A 23,123-nucleotide genomic window follows, 5' to 3' on the forward strand; every position below is an offset into this window, starting at 1 on the left:
GCTCTATAAGAAGCAATATTCTTTTTCTGAGGTCCCACTGACTTCTGTAGGATCTGGAAGTGGGGAATAGTTCCGATTCCTGTCTAAAACCAGGGAAATTGGAGTTACAACAGCTCTATAGTCCTTGAGAAAGGAAGTAAAAATGTTTTCCTCTCATGCATTTTGAAAACTGAGGAACAAGCAGCTCACAAATAAAGAATAAAGAATATATATATTTTTTTTTCCCTTAGTGACTACTTTGATCAAACACACTCTTCCTGCAGGTCTGGTTTGACCACTTTGTGCAGATGGGCCCATACTCATGTCTAAATTAGTTGATCTGCATTGGTTTCTGCTTTTTTTCTTTTCCTCCTATCTTTTCCCAGTGTTCCTCCCCTTCCATGTCCAATCTCACCTTCAACTTCTCCCAACCCTTCAGCCACCAACTGATCAGCCTAGGATGTGCAGAGACACAGATGGTCTGGGTGCCCTGACGATCATTCACCTCTCAGAAGGAAATGGGTCAACACATTTTCTCTCCCTGTCCAACTCTACAGTTGGAGCACTTTCTTCTATGGGAAACAGCTGAAATCAATGTCAGTTTTATGTAAGTCCAAACACAGCATCTTCTAGATTTCACTCCTTTCTCAAATGTTCACCTTTGAAAATGGGAGCTGCATATCACCAGTAGGGTGATCATCATCACAGCACCCATCAGAGTAACCCTCACAGCACACTCATGCAGCCCTTCACAAGTCTGAGACTTGTTCTCTAACTGGCCCAAATGGCTGGGCAGTGACTCACACCTCTGGGGTGTCTCACAGGACACACCAGGAGCAGACAAAGTATTTTATTTTATACGTTAAGTGAGAGGACACTTCATGTTCTCAGTGCCAGACACAGAACCAGAGTACGGCAGGCAGTGCCTAAGTCCTTACTCCCAGGCTACATCTAACCTGGCCAAACACCAGGGCTCTTTGCTGGCAGAGGAACAAGTCTCTTCCAAAAACCTGCACTAATTACAGCTGCTCTCAGGATGCCTATAAATATCAGGCTCCACTTTCCAGCTTTTGTGTTTCCTTTTCTTTCAATAACAAAATTTTAAAACAAAAGCTAGTTTTCTGGGTCAGAACACTCTATGCATCAGAATAGTTTGACAGGGAAGTCATAATACTTATAATTCCCTGAGATCTTTTATCTTGCACATCTCAGATGGACTCCAATGGTACCACCTGGCAAGGAGCCAAAGGAGCTCTGCCACTAAACCAGCATGATAAGATCAACATTGAATGGAGGAAATGCCAATAAAAATCTCCCACTTTTCCCTGGATTTTCATCCAAGCAAATGAATATGGAACTTTAGTTTCCCTCTCAATATAGTGCCTGAAGGTTATCCCCATCCTCACTCAGTAACACTAAATTAACAAAAGAGCAGTGTATTTTCTCAGTTGTTCTCCCACCCCACTGCTTGTCTAGGAGGCCTCAACTCCTTGGTAGAACAGTAGATTATCAGATGGCATAGCTTTTTAGGCACCTGTCTGCACCATGTGCTGGAACTCATGATGGGAAGAATTTAAACTGCACCACTCACAGAAGACGCCATAAAAGGAGAGTCACAGAAACCTGAATATTCAATGCCAGAAAACTAAGGACCAGATCCAGAGAGGTATTTAGGCACTGAATTTTCACTGATGTCAATGGGACTTAGGTGCTGAAATACCTCTCTGGATCAGACCTTTAGTAGAGGAAACTTAAAGGCTTGATTTTTCAGTTCTACAGTTCCTACAAACTCTTCAGCACCTTGAAGAGCAAGTCCTTCAAAGGAATGCCTAGGGGACTCATCACATATTTGTCTTGCCTGTAAACAACCATCCAGTCCTTAAAGGAAACAGACTGGAACTGATAGGAACATTACACAAACAAAAAACCCCTGCCTTTTATAATACTGTTCAGGTGTCACTGCTTGGCTTCCTAGAAGCCATTTAACTCCATGAATCTCTAAGACAGGATTCTCTCTCTACTGCCAGGCTTATAGAGTGGCAATATGATAGGAGGCATCTGACAGCTATTTCATTGTGGAAGAACACCTGACAGACATTAGCTGTTTGCTAAAACTTACACTTGTTTTCAATTAGTGTAGGCATCAATGGATTTCACTGACTCTTAAAATAACAACAAATAAATAAATAAAACTGTTCACAATAACATAAACCAAGTATCTGATAAGATTGATCATCTATAAAAAAAAAAAAATGAACTGCACATGCTCTTAGTGGGCACCAAAGGGCAATCGCTTGCACCATTCAGAAATATAAATCAAAGATACCACCCAAAGGGAAGGAGAAGGGAAAAAAAGGCCCTCGTGATGACAGTTCAGACTGAAATTAATTTGCCCACTTGCCGAAATTCTGCAAGTGTTTGCTCTTGATTTTTCATCCCCACCACATGCCAGCTGCTTTCTTCCAAAGCACACACTTGCACTGTTGTGGGCTGTTGGAGCAAGACAGCCAACACTAGCAATAGATGTGTCCCACAGTGGCATGGCAAGCCATGGGTACAGCGGCCACACCACAGGGTGTGCAGAGCCGTAAGTACATACACAGACACAGACTTGTGTCTGGCCCAGGGACTGACAGAGGGGGAAGGTGTCACAAATATAAATCTCAGGCCAGGGAGCCAAAGAACTCAACTGAGTTTTAGTCATGTGGGTATCTCTCAGTTTCCCTTGGCTGCCTCAATCAACTGTGGCCCAAAGTTGTAAAACCTGCCCACAGCTGCTCTGCTCACCCCCAACCTGATGTTTCACACTGTGACTTTATGCAGGCTTGTTTGGGTCTAACAAGGTCCTTATTTTTCTACAATGCAGGAAATAAGGAAACCAGCCATCAATTATTAGAAGCGCAGCAGATCTGAGCTGCGTGGCTGTAAAACAGATTTTTCTTTAATGAAACTGAGCTGGCATCTGCCAGAAATAACAAGTGCCCAAGACCAAAATGTAAATCAAAACTAAAGGAGAGTTTTCAAAACTTTGAATCATTGGTAGCAACAGACAAGCTCAGAAGGAGGTTGGTATGATTTTGGAATGTCTTAAAAATGTGTGACTAATATGACTTCTAAAGACATTATTTGTGAGTTAGTATTTCAGTCTCCCCACAGAAAGAAAACATCACGACCAGAGAGCGCCACAATGTTTGCTGTAATAACTGTGTTAGTATGTCACTATTGCTATGCTAGGAAGGAGGCTAAGAACCTTTGTTTTCATTTCAGAAAGCAAAGAAAGGGAAGACATTAATGCTGGAAATCATCAGTGCTTGGTAAGAGAAGGAAGAACACAGCTGTCACCCTTTCCTTACACATCCAGGTTTTAAACCCAGCACTTGGTTTTATTTGGTCTCAGTCCAGGTCCTAAGAGACAGCAGGTTCCATCACAACATCTCTGAATAGAGACTAGTCTAGTCACAGAGGAGTGGTGCTGTTTGCTGGAGAGAGAGAGATATAACAAGAGGAAAGAAAAAGTGGTTTGGAGGAAAGACTAGTTGTTAGCAATTGCCTTACCGTAATTTCTGTTAAAACCGTGTGATTGTGGTGCCATAATGCTCCTGCTTCCCCAGCCCGCTCCCTACTCTTTATGTCAAAATCCAGAATGAGTACCTAAATTTGAACCTAATATGGATGCTAGGCCCAAGGACTGGAATGCAGAGGGCACATGAAGGAAAAGCAGCACCAGGTCTGACAGAAGGAGGTGGTCTGGGACGTGATCTTTTACAGATGGAAGCTGTTGGGATGGTCCAGTTTGTTCATCTAGTGATTCTACCACTTAATGCAATCATCCATGGTTGAAATTAATCATTTCTTCCATAGGAACATCTAAAACTGGCTCAGCAACTCCACGTACCAGAGGATTTATCACATCCTTTGCTAAGCTGTGTTAATCATTCTTGCAGTCAAAAACAAGGGTCTTCCTTCTCGTTTGATCTTTCTTAGCTCAAGTTTCCAGCCAGGAGATGCCTTTCTGCATTTACCTGCACTCAAAAGAACCCTCAAGTATCACATATTTTCTCCTTTGGTGCATTTCTGGAACACACCAGATCACCTCTAATATTCCATTAGTCCATCAATACCACATATGTGTTAGCATCTTCCAGTTCTTATCCAAATCCTTTGATTTTTCAAAGCCGTTTAAGAAAGTGTGAGCATTACTCTATCTTCCTGCAACTAGAGTGATGCTTAACAGAAAGACAACATCATTTCTCTGTGCTTTTTAATAATGTTTCACATCACCTCTTACTCCATTAGAAATGTATCTTCTCATACCAATTGAATATGACATCCCAATCCTTTTCAGTGTCACTGGTCTCCAGGTCATACAGCTACAAAAACAGTTTATATCCTCCATGCCAAGACACAGACTCATGTGTTTGACTGTATGAAACTATTAATTGTCCACTTCCTGATCATTGTTTAAGAAATGCACGTTGCATGCTAGTCCCATCCTCATTTTTATGTATTATTCCCTTAATCTGAATTAACAGACAAACTTTACTGGCAGTGGTTTTCTATTTTCTGTCAGGATTTCAGTAGTAACTATTAGATAACATAGGGAATAAAACTCAGACTTTCAGAGTTGTATACAAAATACTGTCACTGTATAAAATATTGTTGCCTGGTACACATCTCAGTTTCTATAGATAAATCAGTTTTAACTTCATTCAAAAGGCAACATTGTTTTCTATACTACTATTTTTATGCCACCAGTATTGCATCTAACAATTCAAAATGTATGCCAGAAGCTTCAGGCTAATCTACCAACACATTTACCTTTGCCAGCCTCGCTCCCAGGCTTGTGATGAAACAAGAACAAGCTTGACAAACTCTTCTAAGCAGCAGAACAGCTTCCTTTCCACCACAATACATCTCTAGTCCTAAACAGTCTAAACTCCACCTGGACCATAAGGATGTAAAAATGACCGACAACTAAAGCCTAATAATGCTGAAGGACTTCAGTATGGCCACTTAATTTTTATATCTGGAAAACAGGATGCACTGCAAATGAATAATAATTATTATTCAATGTGAGCCTAATTCAGTATCAATAAGGCTATTTCCTTCTTCAGAACAATGGCTGGCATTTTCTGTCCCCAACAGGCAATCGTTTGTTAGCAATGGCATGTCCCCAGAACGCCACAGAACATTTCACAACTGCTTTGCACATAAAAATCAATCATTTTCCATGCCCAGTTGTCCCACCACTGGTTCTCCCAACTGCTGCCCGTAGAGCCCTTCTCTCAGTTTGGTTTCTATTGCATGCCTTCTCAGTGTTTTCTTGACAAACGAGTGGCCAGAAACACCAACATTAGACATGGAGAGATTTGAACTTTGTTCACTAAGTCAGAGAGGATAGAAGCCTGGAGTATTGCAGTTTGAGGGACCTCTTGTAACTCTTTATCATGTGTAAGCAGTTGAGCATGAGAATTAAAAATGGCACCAGAAATACGGTTGGGTCCCAAGAGGTACATCCCACAATAGGATTTCCATCCAGCCTGTCTTTAAAAACTCCAGGGACAAACAAGTCCCAGCCTGCTTGGGCACCATATATCAAAAGCTAAGTATATTCCTAGTTAACATCTTTCCTAGTGCCAAGCCCACATAATCTCTGTGGAAGAACAAACCAATGTAGAAGAGACAGAAAGTGCTCAATGCCAAGTGCATTTCACAAAGTACTTAGTACCAACAGGGAAATGCTACAGCCACACACAGGTTCAGAAAGGATGCAATAGATTTTCTTCCATACAAGCAGAACAAGACTGGTGCCTTTTAAGGATGTGTGGGCACCATGCATATGAATTATAACTCTGATCTATAAATCAGTGGATTCCATGTTTAGAAGGTCCTTGTCATATCCAGCTTATATTCTACATCAGGGTTACTTATCTAACTAGTAAATGCTGTAGTCAGGAGCCTTCACACTAGAAGCTGTATCCAACCTTCCAGGTTGTTTTCTCCAGTGGCAGCTAATATCAAAATTCATTTTGACCTAAATGCTAGTTGGTTATGAAGCTATTTTTCACCAAGGTTCTTCTGAAGTCTTATTATCTAAGTTCTGAAACTGCCTCCCTGGCACTTCAGAGTGACCACTTGTTGCTGAAACATCTACCCCACACATAAAACATCTTTCTCACTGGTAATGTTTACTGTCCTTAATTCTTAAGTCTCCCAACAACTTCTCCAGCAGCTAATAAAAACTCTGTTGTTGGCATTAACACTAACCCCAAGCAGGTCAGTCCCATTTTGAGAAACTTAACCTGGGTACCACTGACGTAGCAAACCTCTGCAAAACACCAGTGTCTTAACACAAATTGGCCAAATAAACTGTACTTGTAGCCAATGCCATCATGCATTCAGGCTCAAAACACTACTGATAATTAATCATTCCAATGGTTTGCTCTGACTTTCTAGATTTTGGTTCCCTTTACATTGTCTTTCTGTGACTAATCGTGCAAAATATACAGACTTGTCAAAGTATTTGTGGAAGTGGTAAACTTATAACCAAATAGGCATAAAAGCAAATTTTGACAAAGCAATCCAAGTATTCATGCCAGTAATCTCTGCCTAACAGCTTCTGACGGGATGCAGTAAAAGAATGGGGATCTCATATGAATAATGTTTCCAATAAAAGCTAGCTAAATCACTCTGACAGATTTTGAGTATTTACACATTCAACAGACCAAAAGCTATTTACACCAGTTGCCATACTTCCACATATTTAGCCCACAATTCAAATAAGTTGCAGCCCTTTATACATATTTAAAAATAAGCCAACAGCAAAGTTGCACAAAGTAAAAGGCAGAGGCCAGGAGGCTAACAGAGCAGAAAGAATAAGTTATTAAGACTGAAGGGCACGGAAAGAGCAAGTGGGCTCTAGGGGTAAACATCCCCTTAAATTTCCCGCATACCCATTCAAATCAGAGAAATGCTGAAATACATGGGGAACTTTGTTTTGAAAAGAGAACCACTCACACACATAGGCTGTAGCTTATCCACATGAAAATATGACAAGTCAGCAAACCTTATCGAATAGCTCAGAAACTCCACGAAAAAGAATATAAGCCAATTTGTGGTAAGTTGGCAAGAGGAAAAAAATACACAAACCAGTTCAGATTAAAAATGTGAGACATCTTTTTCTTTTGCCAAGTGAAATGAGTCCATACTTACACAACAAACTTACACACATTAGCCCTCCAGGGCCCAAGTCTGTCTCCTTTTTATTCACTCTTGGTTTAAAAATGGCATCACTTCAGATTTGCACTAGAGCTAGGAATAATGGAATCAGGCCAGCTCAGTTTCAGTTGAACATAAACCAGCTTTGATGACTTCAAGGAAATTGAACATTACAACAATCAGATATCCAGAAAGAAGGAATGTAGTGCTGCTTTTTCTTCTTCAAGTCCTGGGAGACAGTCTCAGCTGCATGCAAAATCTGTTCTGCTAGAGCAACAAGGATCTCAGGAACTTTGGAGTAGCTACCTGCACTTCAATCCCAGAGGGCATACAATCCATATGGTGATTTCTGCCTCAAGAACAACAGCCATCTGCTGAAAGGCAAGGGCAACCCTGAAGTTGCTTCCTCCAGCACACCAGGGTAGAAAGATTTTCTTCCCAACAGGTACTTACATTAGCTATTTCCAACACAGCTCCTTTAATGCAGCCTCCTTTCCCTCACCTCAGCATGTCAAGCACTAAAATAAATGTATTTGTTCCTCAGCAACAATTCTGCAATTGGCAGCCTAAAGCAGATGCCAAGCAGAAAGAAGCCCAACCAAAATGTTCCACTAAAAACCTTGCTCCCCCAAAGGTAACAAATACGTATTTTGCATTTTTTTACCACCAACACTTTAAGAGACTTACCAACAAAGGCAAGCACCACATACTTCATGTAGCAAAGAGAGAAATCTGGTCCACTCATACACTGTATAGAGGGGTATGGCCATGCTCAAGCAAGTGCCACCCCAGACTGATAGAGCTACACATCACAGTGTAGCATCCCACACCACCACCACCACATCAGATCTCAAACACAGCACAGCCACATCACCCAAACACTGCACCTGAACTAACCAACTCTGTTCCTCAGAACAGAAAATTAAACAGGCCCTGATGGTGTGCCGAAACAACTGCTGTTTCGTTCACCACACCATACTCCGTTACACTCTTGCAATAGAAATATCATAAACAGTACACATACTTGCCCCAAAATGATACAAGTGGTACAGCCTAGAACAGAGTTCAAGCACCCTAACTCTTTTCATCCGAAACATTTATATATTGGGTCATATCAACTGCTATCACAACCCTTCACCATTTTTGCCTTTTTCATGTACAATGGCAGATAACACCAGCTTTAGACCTATGCAGGGTCTTGAACAGGAAGAAAAATTAAAGGTGGGCATGCTGTGCTGACCTTGGCATCTGAGCTAATGGGCTGCTTCTGCTTGCACACTTTTCTCTCTGGGAGAGAGTTGAACACTTGGACCTTCTCTTCTGTGCCTCAAAAGAGCATGGATGAGATTTTAAGAAACATTCAGTACTGGCCTCTTCCTGAAGTCAAAGCTACAACTTCCTGCAATTTCAGCAGGAGCAGCAGGGCAGAGCAAAATTTATGAAACCTCATGTTAAATGCTTTCTGGGATTAAAAAAAAAGCAAACAAAACAACAACTCAGAAATAAAACAGAAATATCCTCTTTTATCTGTTCTCCCTTTAACTCTCTTCTCTGTCCAGCACAGATCGGGGCTGGGAGGTAGGCAGGAACAATACATAAGGAACAATAAGTGAAAGCTGTTTTGGCATAAAATGAGTCCTTCTGAATGCCAAATGCTCGTTCCTTGAGCACCCTTCCTTTACTATTTGGTCTTCTCTCTCGAGTGAGATGTTCCACTGCAGAGATGTTCCATCAAAGAGCACAACATACAGTCATCGTAAGCGACTGATCATATGCCCACAGTGAAGGATTCAGGCTAAATCAAAGCCAGCTGCTTCAGAGGGAGGCAGACATCTAAAAAGAAGTTAAACAAAATAATAATAAAACAATGCATTCTAGAACCTACATACATGGGAAATCTACTCTTGTATTTCAAACAAATAACTCTAAGGTATTTAAGTCTCATGCCCAGAAAATAATTTTGTAACTTTTTTAAAGTCATCCTCTTGACTTCTTGTTCTGCCCTAATAACTCTGAAATGTGCTACTCATCTCTCCCAGTTAAATATCCTGTTTCACAAGCCCACTCCTAGATATCTGAAACTGCACAGCATTTCTGTCTAGCTTTAGGCATCTAGCATTCCAAAGAATTAGTATGTAAACTTATTATAAAGGAATGGGAGTTGCATAAAGCATGTAGTATTTAGCAAAACATTCACATTAATAAACTGTTTTGTTGCTTGTTTGAAGCACATTCATAATTCTTTAATCTAAAAACAAAAAACAAAACAAACAAGAAAAAGCTCCAAAACTGACACATGTATCTATCTTCCTTTTAATATAACCAAGACTTAGATAGGTTTATAGAGTGGAAGCTATCAAATTTCAATTTTTACAGTATGCTTAAAATTATATTATCTTTCTTTGCCTAGGGGAATGTTGACTTCAGTATTTAAGTGACTTAACCACAGCAAATTGTGAAAAAGCAGTGAATCACAGAACTTACTTTAAATAATCCTAGACCCTCTACCTCTTCTTGGGAAATGCCTCAACTTAACAATTTTATACATATTATTGCTCTTATATCTCTTGATTATAGGTAAATTAACAAATTCTAATCAGTTACAAGATATCACTAATTGGGGCTTTTTTCTCTTATATTAGCCTTTGATTTACACCTTGGATATGTTCTCCCAAGGCAGCATGTGTAATTTATTTACAGCATTGGAAGGCAGGCAAAATACATCATCTACTGTTATACAACCTTCTAGTAGGTATTAAAATACCAGGCCCCTGGAGACACACTTCATATAGTTCAGCGAGTTCCAAAACAAACCAAACCGCCAACCCCTTAAGCACTTAAAACAACAATGCAGATCTGTATTAAAAAGTTAGTTTTACAGTATTTCATGATGTCGCCTTAGTGTCATTTTCCCCTCTAGCTAAATATGCATAAAACCACATAAGAATGCATTTGCTTTCCCCTCATTCTAAAACAACTGACAACTTGATAGCTCTCATAAAGCCCTTTTCTTATCACACACTTAAATGCCAGAATTAGATGTAGTTTAAGATGTTTTGCATTCATTTAACTGTTCAAATACATTTGATCGGGCAGATTCAATAACAGTGCTCCTTACCAATCCACCATGCAAAATAATCACATATACATTCAGACATAATTAGAGATATAACTCAAGCACTTTACGATGATTAGAATGGTTTCAAACTATTGCAGCTCTGGCAATGTCTTATCTGTTTTTCAAGTAGTTCCCTTTCTACAAATAATCATTAACAATAATTTAATATATGCAATCTAATGACTGTAATAAAATCTCAAAAAAAAAAAGAGTCCTTGTTCCAGGTTACTAGTGAAGCACGGGTTCTGAGAACAGAAAGTTCCAGGTTTCAACTGAGATTTCACGTGCCAGAAATGTAGGAGGGGAAGGAAAAGGGGGAATTCTTTGCCTCTGTTCTTCAAAGCCTGCACAGAAAGGTAGCACTGCAGCAGTCTGAACTGATACCCATCTGAATGAAAGAACCAGCCCTCGCTTTTTTTACATGCCCCATTTAAATGCCATAAAATGGCATGAGTGGTTTTAACTGGTCGTTCTGTCTATGCCATTGTAACGCTCCCTGCTCTTGGGAGAAGGTAACAGCTGTGTCATATTCAGAAACACATACTTTTGCTATTGTTTGCACATTTGTAGGGCAAGATTATGCTGTGCCACAGTTAGTGAGCACTGGCGTAGCTTTGGAACCCTATATTCTTTGAGTTACATCAGTGTGCTGGGAAACAACATTTGATGGCTGAGAAAAAAGAAGCAAACAAAAACAACAGTCTATTAAAAGCAGTTTCATGCACTGTAAAATGATTACTAGATTGCATTCCTTGTTCAAGCTTGTTGACACATAATGACAGAAACCTGCAGTACAGAATGGAGTGGTTTACATCTATATTCCCTCTCCAATTATAATGCCATCGACATATTCAACAATTCTTAAAAATAAATAAATAAATAAATAAATAAAATCACTAAACAGCAGAGGTTCACATTTCTAGAATAATGATAATCATGGTACTGAACATGGAAATTATATTCAAAGTACTACAAATTTCCCTTCCTAGTCCATACATTATTCTTCTTCCCAGCTTAGAGATGGATTCAATACAAGCTTGTTATTTGTCCTACAAGCTTTCCACTGGACACAGGATAAAGAACTTCATAATAGTAGGATTGAAATACTGACCCAGCTAAATTTAGTGGCGAGACTCCTGCTGATATTAATCATTTAGAGTAAAATTTTGTCCCTCCTATTCAGCATACTGAGCATCTTTGCTCACTGAAAGCAAAGGAAAAAAAAAAAAACCACAACACAGCTTTGTTGCAATAAAGAAGTACTATCTCCAAGAAGACACTCACAAGTTGTAGTTTTACTTAATAGAATCTTAAAGCACTTCCAGAATATTATTTCAAATCTACTAAAAATCCTCAGCGTACACTTCGACAGCTCAAATGTGTACAGAGTTGAACTCTGGCATATAAATAATCATTTAGATATAGTTGACTACATAATTTAGAAAATTCTAAGTCCAAAGTATTTCTAGTTGATGAGACAACTGACAGGAGCACAGTAATACACATACTTAAGCACTTGCAAGATTTATATTTTAAACTTTTTCTTAATGTAAAATAAGAAAGGGAAAGATACTTCCCTTCTCATTCCATTTAGCAGAGTATATAACAATCTCCATTTTCATTCCATGTGTTAATGTAATATTTTAAAGCCAGAACAAGTAATTTCTTATTTTTCACTTCTTTGTCCTCAAGTGAATCTTAGTAACTTAAAAAATCTCTTCCATAGATCAAACTTATTTCCTGTGATATGACATTACTTGTTATTCCATATATTTCTACACAATATAAAGACAGATACAATATTTATTCTCTTAATTTGTTCCAACAGCTGAATGTTTTTCCTGAAGTAGAATAGGGGGGTTTTGCTTTCATTTTACAAGTACCAAATGCCTTTATATGACAGGTTGATTGTTAGATCTTCTGGGTTGTTTTTACTAAATATTCTCTATCACTGATCCCTAAATAACAAATATTTTAATTATTAGATACACTTAAACCTCTTTTAAATTAAAACCATGAAAAGTTCATCTTCAATTCAGTGACTTCGATTTTACAACATAAATCGTTAGAAGAACTTCCTTCAGCAGCAAGTAACTAAAAGTTATTTACTTATTCAAGACAAGTGAACATTTTAGACAGTTTAAGGGAGGAGGGGACAGTCACAATTTATCCCAAATTACTTTATGCACACATTTTTCAATCTGCAGTTTCTTCTCCTTTCTCCCCTTACAAAGAAACAACCAAAAAAAAGTGGGTTTGTGGGATCATGAAATAAAAAGGGGTTCTGTTACTGCAAGTTTGTTTCCAATAAAGCTTTAAATTCCTTTTTTGTAGTGGAGAGTTCCAATGCATAATACAGCAAGCAAGAAAAACGTCGTGAAAATTAAAAAAAAAAAAAAATAAAATAAAATAAAAAATAAATATATATATATGTTACTACAGGTCTATATAAAATTGAGTTTAGAGATCACCGTACCAGTGAGCCCATTCCCTGTCTCCTTATCAACCCATATAATATTTATCAGTTCTAGGCAGTCCCATTTGCTCCAGTGGGATAATCCAGGTGAATACAGACAAGGTATATGAAAGGAAACGGCAGAATCAGGTCCAAGACCACTCAATACACCTAATAAGTCATATAGCCAAAACATATGCTTTTGCTTAAGATCCCAACAGTCTAAGCTGTTTCTTATGCAGAGTGTCCTGCTAACTGAGGGAATAGTCACAAGGGGTTGACATGGCAAGATTCAATTCTCCTTCTCAACAGCAGAAAATTAAAACATTTCAATACATTAGTCGTATGTTTGCTGAAAGGAGATACAGCTAAATAACAAAACAAAACAAAAAACCCCACAAACAACAATAAAAGAAACTCAATCAACATTTTCCTTGTCTGAATAAAAAATACTCTCAACAAAGAAACATCCAGCCACTGCAACCAGAACAGCTAATTGTTTTGCCCACTGTAAGTTAATATCTGAAGTGGTTACTGCAAAGGTCTGTGCCATTTGGATGATTTCCCAGTGGCACAACTAACAGGATAAATCTTGTCATTTCTACTGAGTCATGAATCAGGTACACCAAACAAAACTGGAAAAGAATGAAAAGGATAAGTGTTTCCCGATAACAACCATAATCAATGTAATTAAAAAACACTCAGATATCTGACATCTTTATAGATTACTTTTTTGCCACCACTACAGCTTTCTTTCACAAAAGTTTCTTCCCAGGTGACAACAATTATTTTGCCCTGTGTTACTTTCATAATAGTAATACTGTAGCATGAAATACAACAAAACAGAACCAAACCCACAGAATCCCCGGAAAACATTGTAAACTGGACATCATACCTTAGGGTACAGTTAATTCTATGCCGAGCAGACTACAAATGCCTCTAGGAAGCACCGTCTGGGTGCAAATACTCTGCCTTCTGACACCCAGAAAAATCAATGATCAAGAAAAGCGTAGTGTGTATCACAGCCAATCATACCAGAAGGGGGAGGCTGGGTGAAAACTGGGTGTTTATTTTAAACAGCTTCCAAACAGAACAAAACATGAAGCACAGTTCCAAAATACTGATAGTTTTAGTGAACAAACAACGGCTCCATCCTGGAAAGTTTAGACACAAGTGATCTGATTCCCAGAAGTAATCCTCACCACCACCCCTCAAGTTTTTGTTTGGCTGTTCATGTAATAAGACTTACTCAGGGACAGAAGCATTTTGCAGGATCATAACTTAAGTACTGTGAAGCAGTAGAATAACACCATACAGACATTATAACAGCAGGATGCTTTTTTCCCATTGTGATTACTTCAAAGCTGCCCTTTTTATTAGGAGGGTAGTGTATCATTTTGATTTCTTCTTTTTTGAAAAAAAAAAAAAACAAACTTAAAAAAAGAAAGTAAAGGCATGTTTAGAAAAAAAAAAAAAAAGTCTTTTTACATGCAACTATAAAAATTGATTTTGCTCTTGTTAAAGAGGGTCTTTTACACTCCCTACATGCAGCTTTCAACTGTGGATAAACCAAAACCAGGAGGCGCATTTTGTAATCTAACCCAGATTGCAGAGGGAATTAACTGGATACATGGTACTCTGGGGCTGGAGAGCAGGAGACACACAGCATGATGATCTGAAATCAAGCTGTCACCAGTTTCCTTCTCAAAACCTTTTACTGGGTAAATATTAATATCTCCCTCATTCACACTTTCTAGATGTATCATGTTATATCATTTGTACATACAGCCATCCTTAGCCCGTATCTTCTTGAGAGAACCAGGGTTGTTGGAAGATAGTTTACACCACTCCTTGAAAGATCTGCAGTTCTCCCATCTGCAGCATAACTCCCTTTGGATACACAGAGCTCTGATTTTACTATTAGATCCCAGTGAGCAATTGAGTGCCTTCTGTTATTTCTGTGAAACTGACGCAGAAGGATAGGATGCTGAGCAGGCACTGGCAGCTCGCAGTATTTGGTGGAAGAACTCCCAAATGCTCAAGCGGACACTAAGGCACTTGATGACACCACAAGAAGCATCACAACCCACATATTTGAAATCCAGTTCTAGCCCAAAATTTTTCTTTCCCTAACTTCTCCTAAAAATATCTTCACAAGGTTAAAAAATAAATAAATAATTTTTTTAAAGGGAAAAAAAAAAACCTGTTCCCCAAAAAACCCGGTACTGCTGTCTGTGGAAAAATCCAACATTATCTATCACATCACCACACTCAGTAAATGAACCCTGTCCTGACCATGGATACCTCGTACTAACTCTCATGACTCAAGTCACCCACATGCGGAAGCACCACAAGGTAATAGCCTGGACAGAAAATGCATTAAACAAAAAACAGGAACAAAACTTAAAACGTTGTGGTTTTTTTTTTTCCCAGTGGTGAAAAGGGGAAATTTATCAATCAGGAATGATAAATTAGCATCCTCTCCCAGTGCCCATCTACACCTACTATAAGAAGTCCCAAGTGAATGGAATTCACACTTCTTTCCTTCCCTACGTTCTTGACCTTTGCAGCATCCACCAGAGAAATAACCACGACAAGAGGAGTAAGTAGCTCAAAGTAAAGGAAAAAGAAAAAGTGGTTGATACCACTTGACTCAGGTTCATACCAGCTTAAACATCTCACGAGTCCCTTCTACAAGCAGTAGCCATAGCGGCAGAGCAGTACTAGAGCTCGTAGCTGTCCCTTCATACTTTGTGAACCCCCCTTCTCCCTCCTCCAAACCTGATTCTGCGTAACAGACCTTCATTTCATTCTTGCCAAACATTAACAACCTTCTTTTTTTTTTTCTAAATCAGGAGAGGAGAACTGCAGCATTAACAAACAGAAAAATAAAAAAGGTAATTTATAACCTGTTGCTCCACTCTTGTCTGCATTCACTAGTGATGAACAAATACATCCTACCGTTTGCAGGACAGACCTAGCACAGATTGAGGTGTTCATTAACATAACTTCACGGCAATGTAAGGTGCCATCACCCTAGTTAAGGAGCTCACAAAAGAAAAAGTTAGTAGTCCAAGGGCACACAGTCTGCTTTTATTTTTCAGAAGAACGGACAGAAAGAGATGCACTGAAAAATCCTAGTGGGAACTGTCTTACACCAACAAGAAAACAGCACGTATATCTCTAAAACAGAGAGCAGGAGAGGACCGAGAAAAACAGGATTAACTTTTTAACTTCACAAAAAAACCCATTGCTTTCATATTAATAACCTCAGGTGCACATGTGTCTCTGTAAGTTGCTTTGGACTGTAAAAGAACGTTTGAACTCCCTTTGCATTCACCCAGTGATACCTCAGAGGGATTATTTCAAAACTAAATTTTGATTAACAAACACCAGCTCAGTTAACAAGTTCTGGCTCAAAAGAGTAACTAACAGATTTTAGTGGGCAATTCCTAACCTAACTTCAATGCCACGTCCTAACGATGGATTGATGAAAATTGGGCATTTGTTAAGTAGCAGAATTTGACCTTACGCCATGCCTTTCAGGCACCAGGAGTCCAGACTCTGAGGGTTCACTGCCTGAATCCAGCGTTTGTAGCACCTCCTTGAAATACAAACTATAAATCCAAGCAACCGTAGTGAAACTGCTGAATAAGAACCCAGCACTTCTTGTCAGTCAGGCATACTCACAAACAAACACCCCACACACAGGCTGAGGCGCAGGACAGACTAACCCTGTGTCCAGCACCATCCTCAAAACAACCACCACTGAGAAGCAACCAAACCGAGCAGCAGTCGGTCAGGAGAACTAAAGAAGATGCTGGTCACACGATTTCTTAAAGAATATTGACAAAATTTCTACTGCCCTGTGGCAAAAAAACAGTCGAGTTTATCCTGCACCTCCTAGGTGCACAGAAATCAAAAGAAAAGAAAGCTTGCAGTTAAATAAACAAGTTAGAAAATATTCTTAAGACCAAAAGAAGGAGGCAAAAAAGCCCCAAACAAACATAAAAGGAGCTTGATACACATTTTTGTTTGTTTGTGGATATACTTTTTTTGTGGCGGTAGTGTTCAGTTCATGCATTTTTAAACTCACCCTTCACGCTTTGATGTTTCTGCTGCTGGAAATATTCTTTGGAGCCTCTAGCGCATCGCAGCTCCTGCGCCCTGGGCAGAATCGGGATCCTCTCGAATATGCTGGGTCTTTTGGGGACGAAATCTAGCAGAGGCGCTGACATTTCAGGGGGGCTCTGCTGAGGCTCCGTGTGGTCGCTGCTGTTGCTGACAGTCACTTTAAAGGACATCTGAGGATTCAAAAGAGCTTTACCAGCGCTGGGACGAGTCACTCACGGCACTTCCTTCACAGGCGCTCCCTGGCATTTATCGGTCACCTCGCAGCGAGCCGAACCGGCGTTGGCTTTCTGACCCTCCACGGGCTCACAGTGCATGTCCGCGTCCGGCGGTTGCCAGGGCCCTCGCCGCTCTCCTGCACCGAGGGGCACACGGGGTGTCAGCGCCCGTGGCCGCTTCAGCCCGGTCGCCTCCTCAGCCCGGCCGCCCCCTCAGCCCCGCGCGCGCCGCCAACGGCCGTTAACGGCTGCCCGCGAGGAGCCCCACGCACCCGCAGCCCCGCTCGCGCTCGCACGCACCCCGGGGAAGAAACGGGGCGGGGGGGGATCAGAGCTCGGCGGCGTCCCGCCTGGAAAGGACGGGGAGGCTGGCGCCGCGCCTCGGCTTTCCTCCCTCTCCAGGCAACACCGACAGGCTTTTCGTAACCGCTGCGGGGAAGGCGAGCCCGGCCGGCAGGGGAGGGGAGCCCGGCGCACGGCACGGCCGGGGTTGCGTTCGAGGCCGGTGCCTTTCAGCTGAGGCATCCAAACAGCGGACGCCCAGGCAACAGCAGACGCGGCGGCAGCGCGCGCAGCGCCGCGGGGCGTGTTTGCCGACGCCGGGCGTTTACGCCGGGCTCACCGCGACCCCTGGGTCACCGGCCCCGGCCGTGCGGGAGGGACGGCAGCACCTCGGCGGGGCGGTGACAACCGCGCCCCCCTGCTCCTACCTGGGAGGGGCCGCCCGGGAAGACGCGCTGCCCGCCGGCTCCCACCGCCGCCGCGCCGGGCTCATGGGCTCAGCCCCGCTTCCCCGCCGCACAGCCGGCTGCCTGAGTGAAGGCGGCCCGGGCCATTACCCTGGCGCGGCGGCGGGGCCAGCCCTTCGCTCGGGCCGGTCGGGGCGGGCAGGGGGAGGGCTGTGCCGCCGGGGCCGCCCCTCGGGGCTTTAACAGCGGCGCGGCGGGCAGCGGGGTCCGGCCCCCCTTCCCGCAGCCTCGCCGCGCCGGAGAAGAGCAGGGAGCCGGCAGCGCCGCGCTCACCGCGGGCATCGCCCTGCGCCCCGAGCTCGTCTGAGCGCCCGCACCTTGCCAGCAGCCACACTGCCAACAGCCTGGGCCCAGGAAGGAGGAGACGTGTTAGAACCAGGTACAACCTGGCCAAGACATCTCCTCAATGACACAGCTTCAGATGCAATCAGTGCTCCTCTTTATACAGTGGCCACGCATTATTCTCTTCCTCTCCTACAGGTGCCTGGAGCTGGCCCACTCTGGTAGTGACATTAAACTAGCTCAGTGCAAGCAGCACACATCAGTGACATTTGCACTGGCTCCTCCTGGGCCAGTGCAAGTCTGGAAGCAATCTAGCTGGGTTTAGTAGCTTGGGCCTGGTTCGAGGCAAACACAGGCTGAGCTACGATGTGCAGCTTTGGATCAGCGAGATTTACCAGCCCACTCTTTGCCAGCTCGGAGATGTCTGCACCCTGCTGCACCACCTGCTGCTGTCAGCACAGGTGCAGTGCGGCAGCTCTGTGACTACACCAGGACAGTTCAAAGATAGGAGTGACTCAGAGTCACCTCTGATTTACATGGGTGTAAATCAGGCAGACATCTGGTTGAAAATCATGCCTGTTCACATCAAACCTAAAGGAGAGGCTTGGGAAATAAAGAACGAGGAGGAGGGACAGCTACCAAACTGGTGTCTTGCTACCTGCCTCCCAAGGAGCATCCCACAGCTAGATTACTGAGATCTTGGAGCACAGATGCTGCACAAAGTGCCTTGCTCGGTTTTATCCATCTGGTTAATAACATAAAGGAATGGTCAAGACAGGAGCATGTGACTTTTTCTTGGCAAATGCTATGAATGTTGTGGATGTGGTGGGAGGGAGGTGACTCTCCATAAAAGACATGAGATCTTGAGATGGTACAAGCAGTTCTGGGAGCAGCAGTACTAATGAAGTCCCATTTGCAGTGCCTCTCCTCCTTCCTGCCCAGCATGGATGCCCTGAAGTCTACCAAAGAAGAAGTCTGCAAGCCTTTCCCTTCAACAAGGGCAGTAATAGGGTCTTTTTCTTGTGTAAGGCCATGTCTTAAATTGTTAGAAGTTAATAGCTCTCTGTCAAATTTGGTAAAAAACTGGTTAAACGTCCTCAGAATATGCTAGTGGAAGCAAGATGCCATGAGAAGGAAGAAATCCTCACCTTACCTTTGTAGGAAACAAACCTAATTATCAACACAATTTTACAGGTGATATCCTGGGGATTTATAAAAAGAAAAGTAAAAATTCTCAGCGTAAGTTATCCCTCTGCACGGCTGTTCTCTGCAGCTCCACATCACCTCTCGGTGCTCTGCGAACCCACCTCCATGCCCCGCTCCCATTGGCCTGCAGGGCCCTGGAACCAAACAGCTCCTTCTCTTCCATTTGGAATTGCTAAGGGCACCTGGCAGTGCCACCAGAAACAGCAATTACTTAAGACACAAATACACTGTGGTAACAATCTAAACTCCCGTGATGTGAAGAGGCAGTAAAATTTACTGAGGAAATATTATCCCTGAGCGTAGCATAACCAGGGTAATCCCTCTGCTTCCAGCACAACTAGTGTTTAGGTGGATGCTGAACATGGCCTCAGCTTGTTCAAATTATTACACCTACATTGATGCACACTGTCTAAGTATCTAAACTAGAGGGAGTTTCCTAGAAAACAAGTAGTTCTGGCTGTATTGTATAACTTCCTGGGGGGATTTTCTTTCATGGCTATGGATCTTCCCACAGCAAGCCGAGAAAAGGACAGACTTCAACACTTGGCTGCTCTCACCTCGTTAACCAACACCGTTGTGAATTCTCTACCTCAGGCCATGCGTGTCCTGCTCTGAACCGCTGTTTTAATTCCATTTCTTTTCCTCACCATCACCGTTATCCAAAATATTCAGCAAAATACCGGCAGGTGCCGCCACTCGCTTAGCAATAGCCCAGGGCTGGGCTGCTCCGTGCTCTGCAGCAGGAGGGGGCACGAAGCCTCCTCTGCGCTCTGGGCACCCTCAGAGTAGATTAAAAAAAAAATATATATATATATATAATTATAATAATAATTATAATAATAATTTTAAAAAGCCTTTTTACACATGGTTGGCCAATAAGGTTTTGGACTGAAGCACATTCCAGCTCCAAGCATCAACAGCATGTAGGGTTAAGGCCCTTCACAGCGTGATAAATGTCTGTGGCAGATGATTTCTCATGGACTGCATACTTCAAGCTGCAGTTACCCACATTCCTTCCAGCCCAGTAGGAAAGGAGGCTACATGGACTCAAGCCTCCTCTCACAACAGTATTTCCTCAGTTTCCAGTGAGGCATTCGGCAGCTGCCCTGTCTTTGCTGGGACTATCCAGCTAGGGATGCCCATCCCTGGGCCTCAGCAAGGGAAGCAGGTGGTGGATAGACATCCTCCTCCAGGCCCAGCTGTGCCCAAGAGAGACTTTCAAAGAGAGACTCTTTCAAAGCAACGATTTGGCTCCTCTGGCAAGTCCACAGACATGGGAGGAACAAGTGCTGGGAGGTACAAGTGCTCCTTGAATCATTATACTAATGAAAGAGTTAAGCAGTTCCCTTTCTCTCCCTGCTGAATCAGAAGACGCTTCATATGTTTTGGTTCTGGAACAAAGGCCAAGGAAGTGCAAGCGTAGCTGCTAAGACTGTTTTATGCCCTGGGTCACCATGACTTCGCTGTATGCACAAGCTGTACAGCAAATACTGATTCACCCAATGTTGTCACTACATCCATGAGTTAGATGGGTGCCTCCCCTCCTTGTGTCCTTGCATAAACCAGTCATTGGCCTCTTCCTCCATGACAGCGATACAGGGAGGGAGGAGATTTCTCCACATTAGCCTTCTTAGTTGCCAAGTGCTGTGGTCATGGGTCATAGCATGACCCACAGCTAGCCCAGTTGCCTCTTCCCTCTGTTAATGAAGTTGCCATCATGCATCACCAAATCAGGCCTTCCAGTTAAGGCAGATAGTCTGTCTTCAGTCCCTGAAGATAGTCCCTGGGGGTGCTTCATTTCAAGTCAGATATGAAACATGAGGTTGCAATATGGGATAAAAAATGTCCAGAGGAATCCAACTGCTTGCCTGAATATCCTCTCCCTAAGTCAAGATAGGACACCGGTGATAAGTAACCAGAAACTTGCCCATCTGCCCATTCACTCCTAGTTGGTGAGCAAAGAAAGAGAAAACAGACAGCAGTCTAAGGCTAGCTCAGGCTAGGGTGAGATTGTACCTCACAGCAACTAAGAAAAAGCCAGGACATAGACAATTGCTGGACCAATGGCGCTAGTTGTGCCGATTGGTGTCCTTGTAGCCAGGCGGCACTGAAACACCAACAACTTCCCTGCCCTTGTGATTGTGGGCACTGGTGGTGGTAGGACAAGGCTGTGACACCAAGACCAGCTCCCAGACCCTGTTAGCCACAGAAACTAGGCAGTCCTGCACCACCCCTGCACAGTTTAGTGTAAATACGCCCTGAGCACACACAAGGCTGTATCACACCAGGCCCAACTCAAAGCTTACTCAGAGCAGTGAGGAGAAAAACAAAGTTTAAACATGTTTGATACTTGAGCTTTTTCCTCGCTGATAGCAGCCAAGATCAGGTCATTGCCACAACAGTGGTTTTCTCAGGGTCTACAGGTGGCTTTGGAGACTTGCAGCCTCTTTGCTCCAGACAGCATGAGCCCCTGTGGTCACAGCTGCACAAGCAGAGGCACAGCTGTCCCAGCTGGAGATGATGCTGCCTGAGAGCTGAACACATGACAACAATGAGAGATCATCTGTAAAACCTGAGGGAAAGAGGAGGAGTAAAAGAACATTACGTGAAGGGGACCTCAGTTTATCATAATCAGTCTTCGAAGTGTGCTCTTTACCTTTGTCAGGAGCAGACGGTTGTAACTGGCCTCAGCCAGTTGTAACTATGGCTGATCACAAACCAGATCTTTGAGAAACTTGTAGATGCTGAAAACTCCAGTTCCCCAAGCAGTTCTTCTGTGGGAGGAGAGGAACAAAGCAGGAGAGATACAGGTAACGTGAGCTGCGCAGAGCAAACAAGCAGAGTTGAAGTATTAATCTCTAGCTCACGTACTGAAATCTCTGCTTCTACTCCAGGAGGCAACAAAACTGAATTTCAAAAGGACACAATTGAAATTGTGAGGCCTTTGTGTAACTGCTGCAGTATAGACAGAGGTGGGAGGTGTTACCATAAGCATTCTGTTAATATAGGGCAAAACAAGCTCTCTGTTGGGAGAAATAACAAACTTTGTTATAAATAACCTGGTTGTAAATGAGCTGTCAATTCACACACAGCAGTTTATTTACAAAGACATGCCAAGTCCAGACTTGTTTTTGTTTTAATTTACTGCACCAGAGATAGTAAAAGAGAAACAACCAAACAAAAACTGAGCCAAAAGGATTGTCTCTGTAAGCATGCTTGTTTCTTAGAGATTGCCCATATCCCTTTAAGGCAGCACAAAACCCTTCTTTATAGTGGTTTTAAAGTGACCTCCTAAATGAAGACAGTGGGGTCAAACTGACCACACATTATCTAGCGATGTACTCAGCTATTGCCTCATAACTTACAGATTTGTTTATAGTTCTTGTAGTTAGAAAAAAATAAATTCCTGAGATCACAGTGACTTATCTTTTAGAAACAAGGCTCTCTTCAATAGCTAGCATATTTTGGGAAAAATCATAATCTTGAATCCACCTTTGTCTTACAGAGACTGCAAGAAATTACCAGCATCTCCAAAAGCCACTGTAACACTACATATCCCTCCTTCCTGCCTCCCCAGTTCCTGGCAGATCATTCTAGAGGACTTTGAGGAAAAAATCCCGTACAGTTTGACCAGCCTCCATTGAGGACATGGTTGTTCACAGCTGCAGTTAGCTTCCTCAAACATTCATCTCTAGTGTTTCTCTGCATAGATCTATAAATAGATTCATCTCTCACTCCATGCTTATACAACATAGGTAGTAAAATAA

General features: G+C 42.4%; 1 protein-coding gene across 1 annotated transcript in view; it reads right to left on the reverse strand.

Annotated features, from left to right (window-relative positions):
• Nucleotides 1-22,031, reverse strand: part of GLIS1 (GLIS family zinc finger 1) — a gene marked incomplete at its 3' end in the record, with an annotated part of 200,489 nt that extends 178,458 nt beyond the window's left edge. The window contains 3 exon segments of the mRNA XM_080348359.1: nt 16,867-17,116; nt 17,120-17,256; nt 22,013-22,031. Coding sequence (XP_080204485.1) covers nt 16,867-17,116; nt 17,120-17,218 — 349 coding nt within the window. The 5' untranslated portion in view covers nt 17,219-17,256; nt 22,013-22,031.
• Nucleotides 22,032-23,123: the final 1,092 nt, after the last annotated feature.

The sequence above is a fragment of the Nesoenas mayeri genome (assembly GCF_963082525.1).
Source record: "Nesoenas mayeri genome assembly, chromosome: 8".
NCBI classification, from domain to species: Eukaryota; Metazoa; Chordata; class Aves; order Columbiformes; family Columbidae; genus Nesoenas; species Nesoenas mayeri.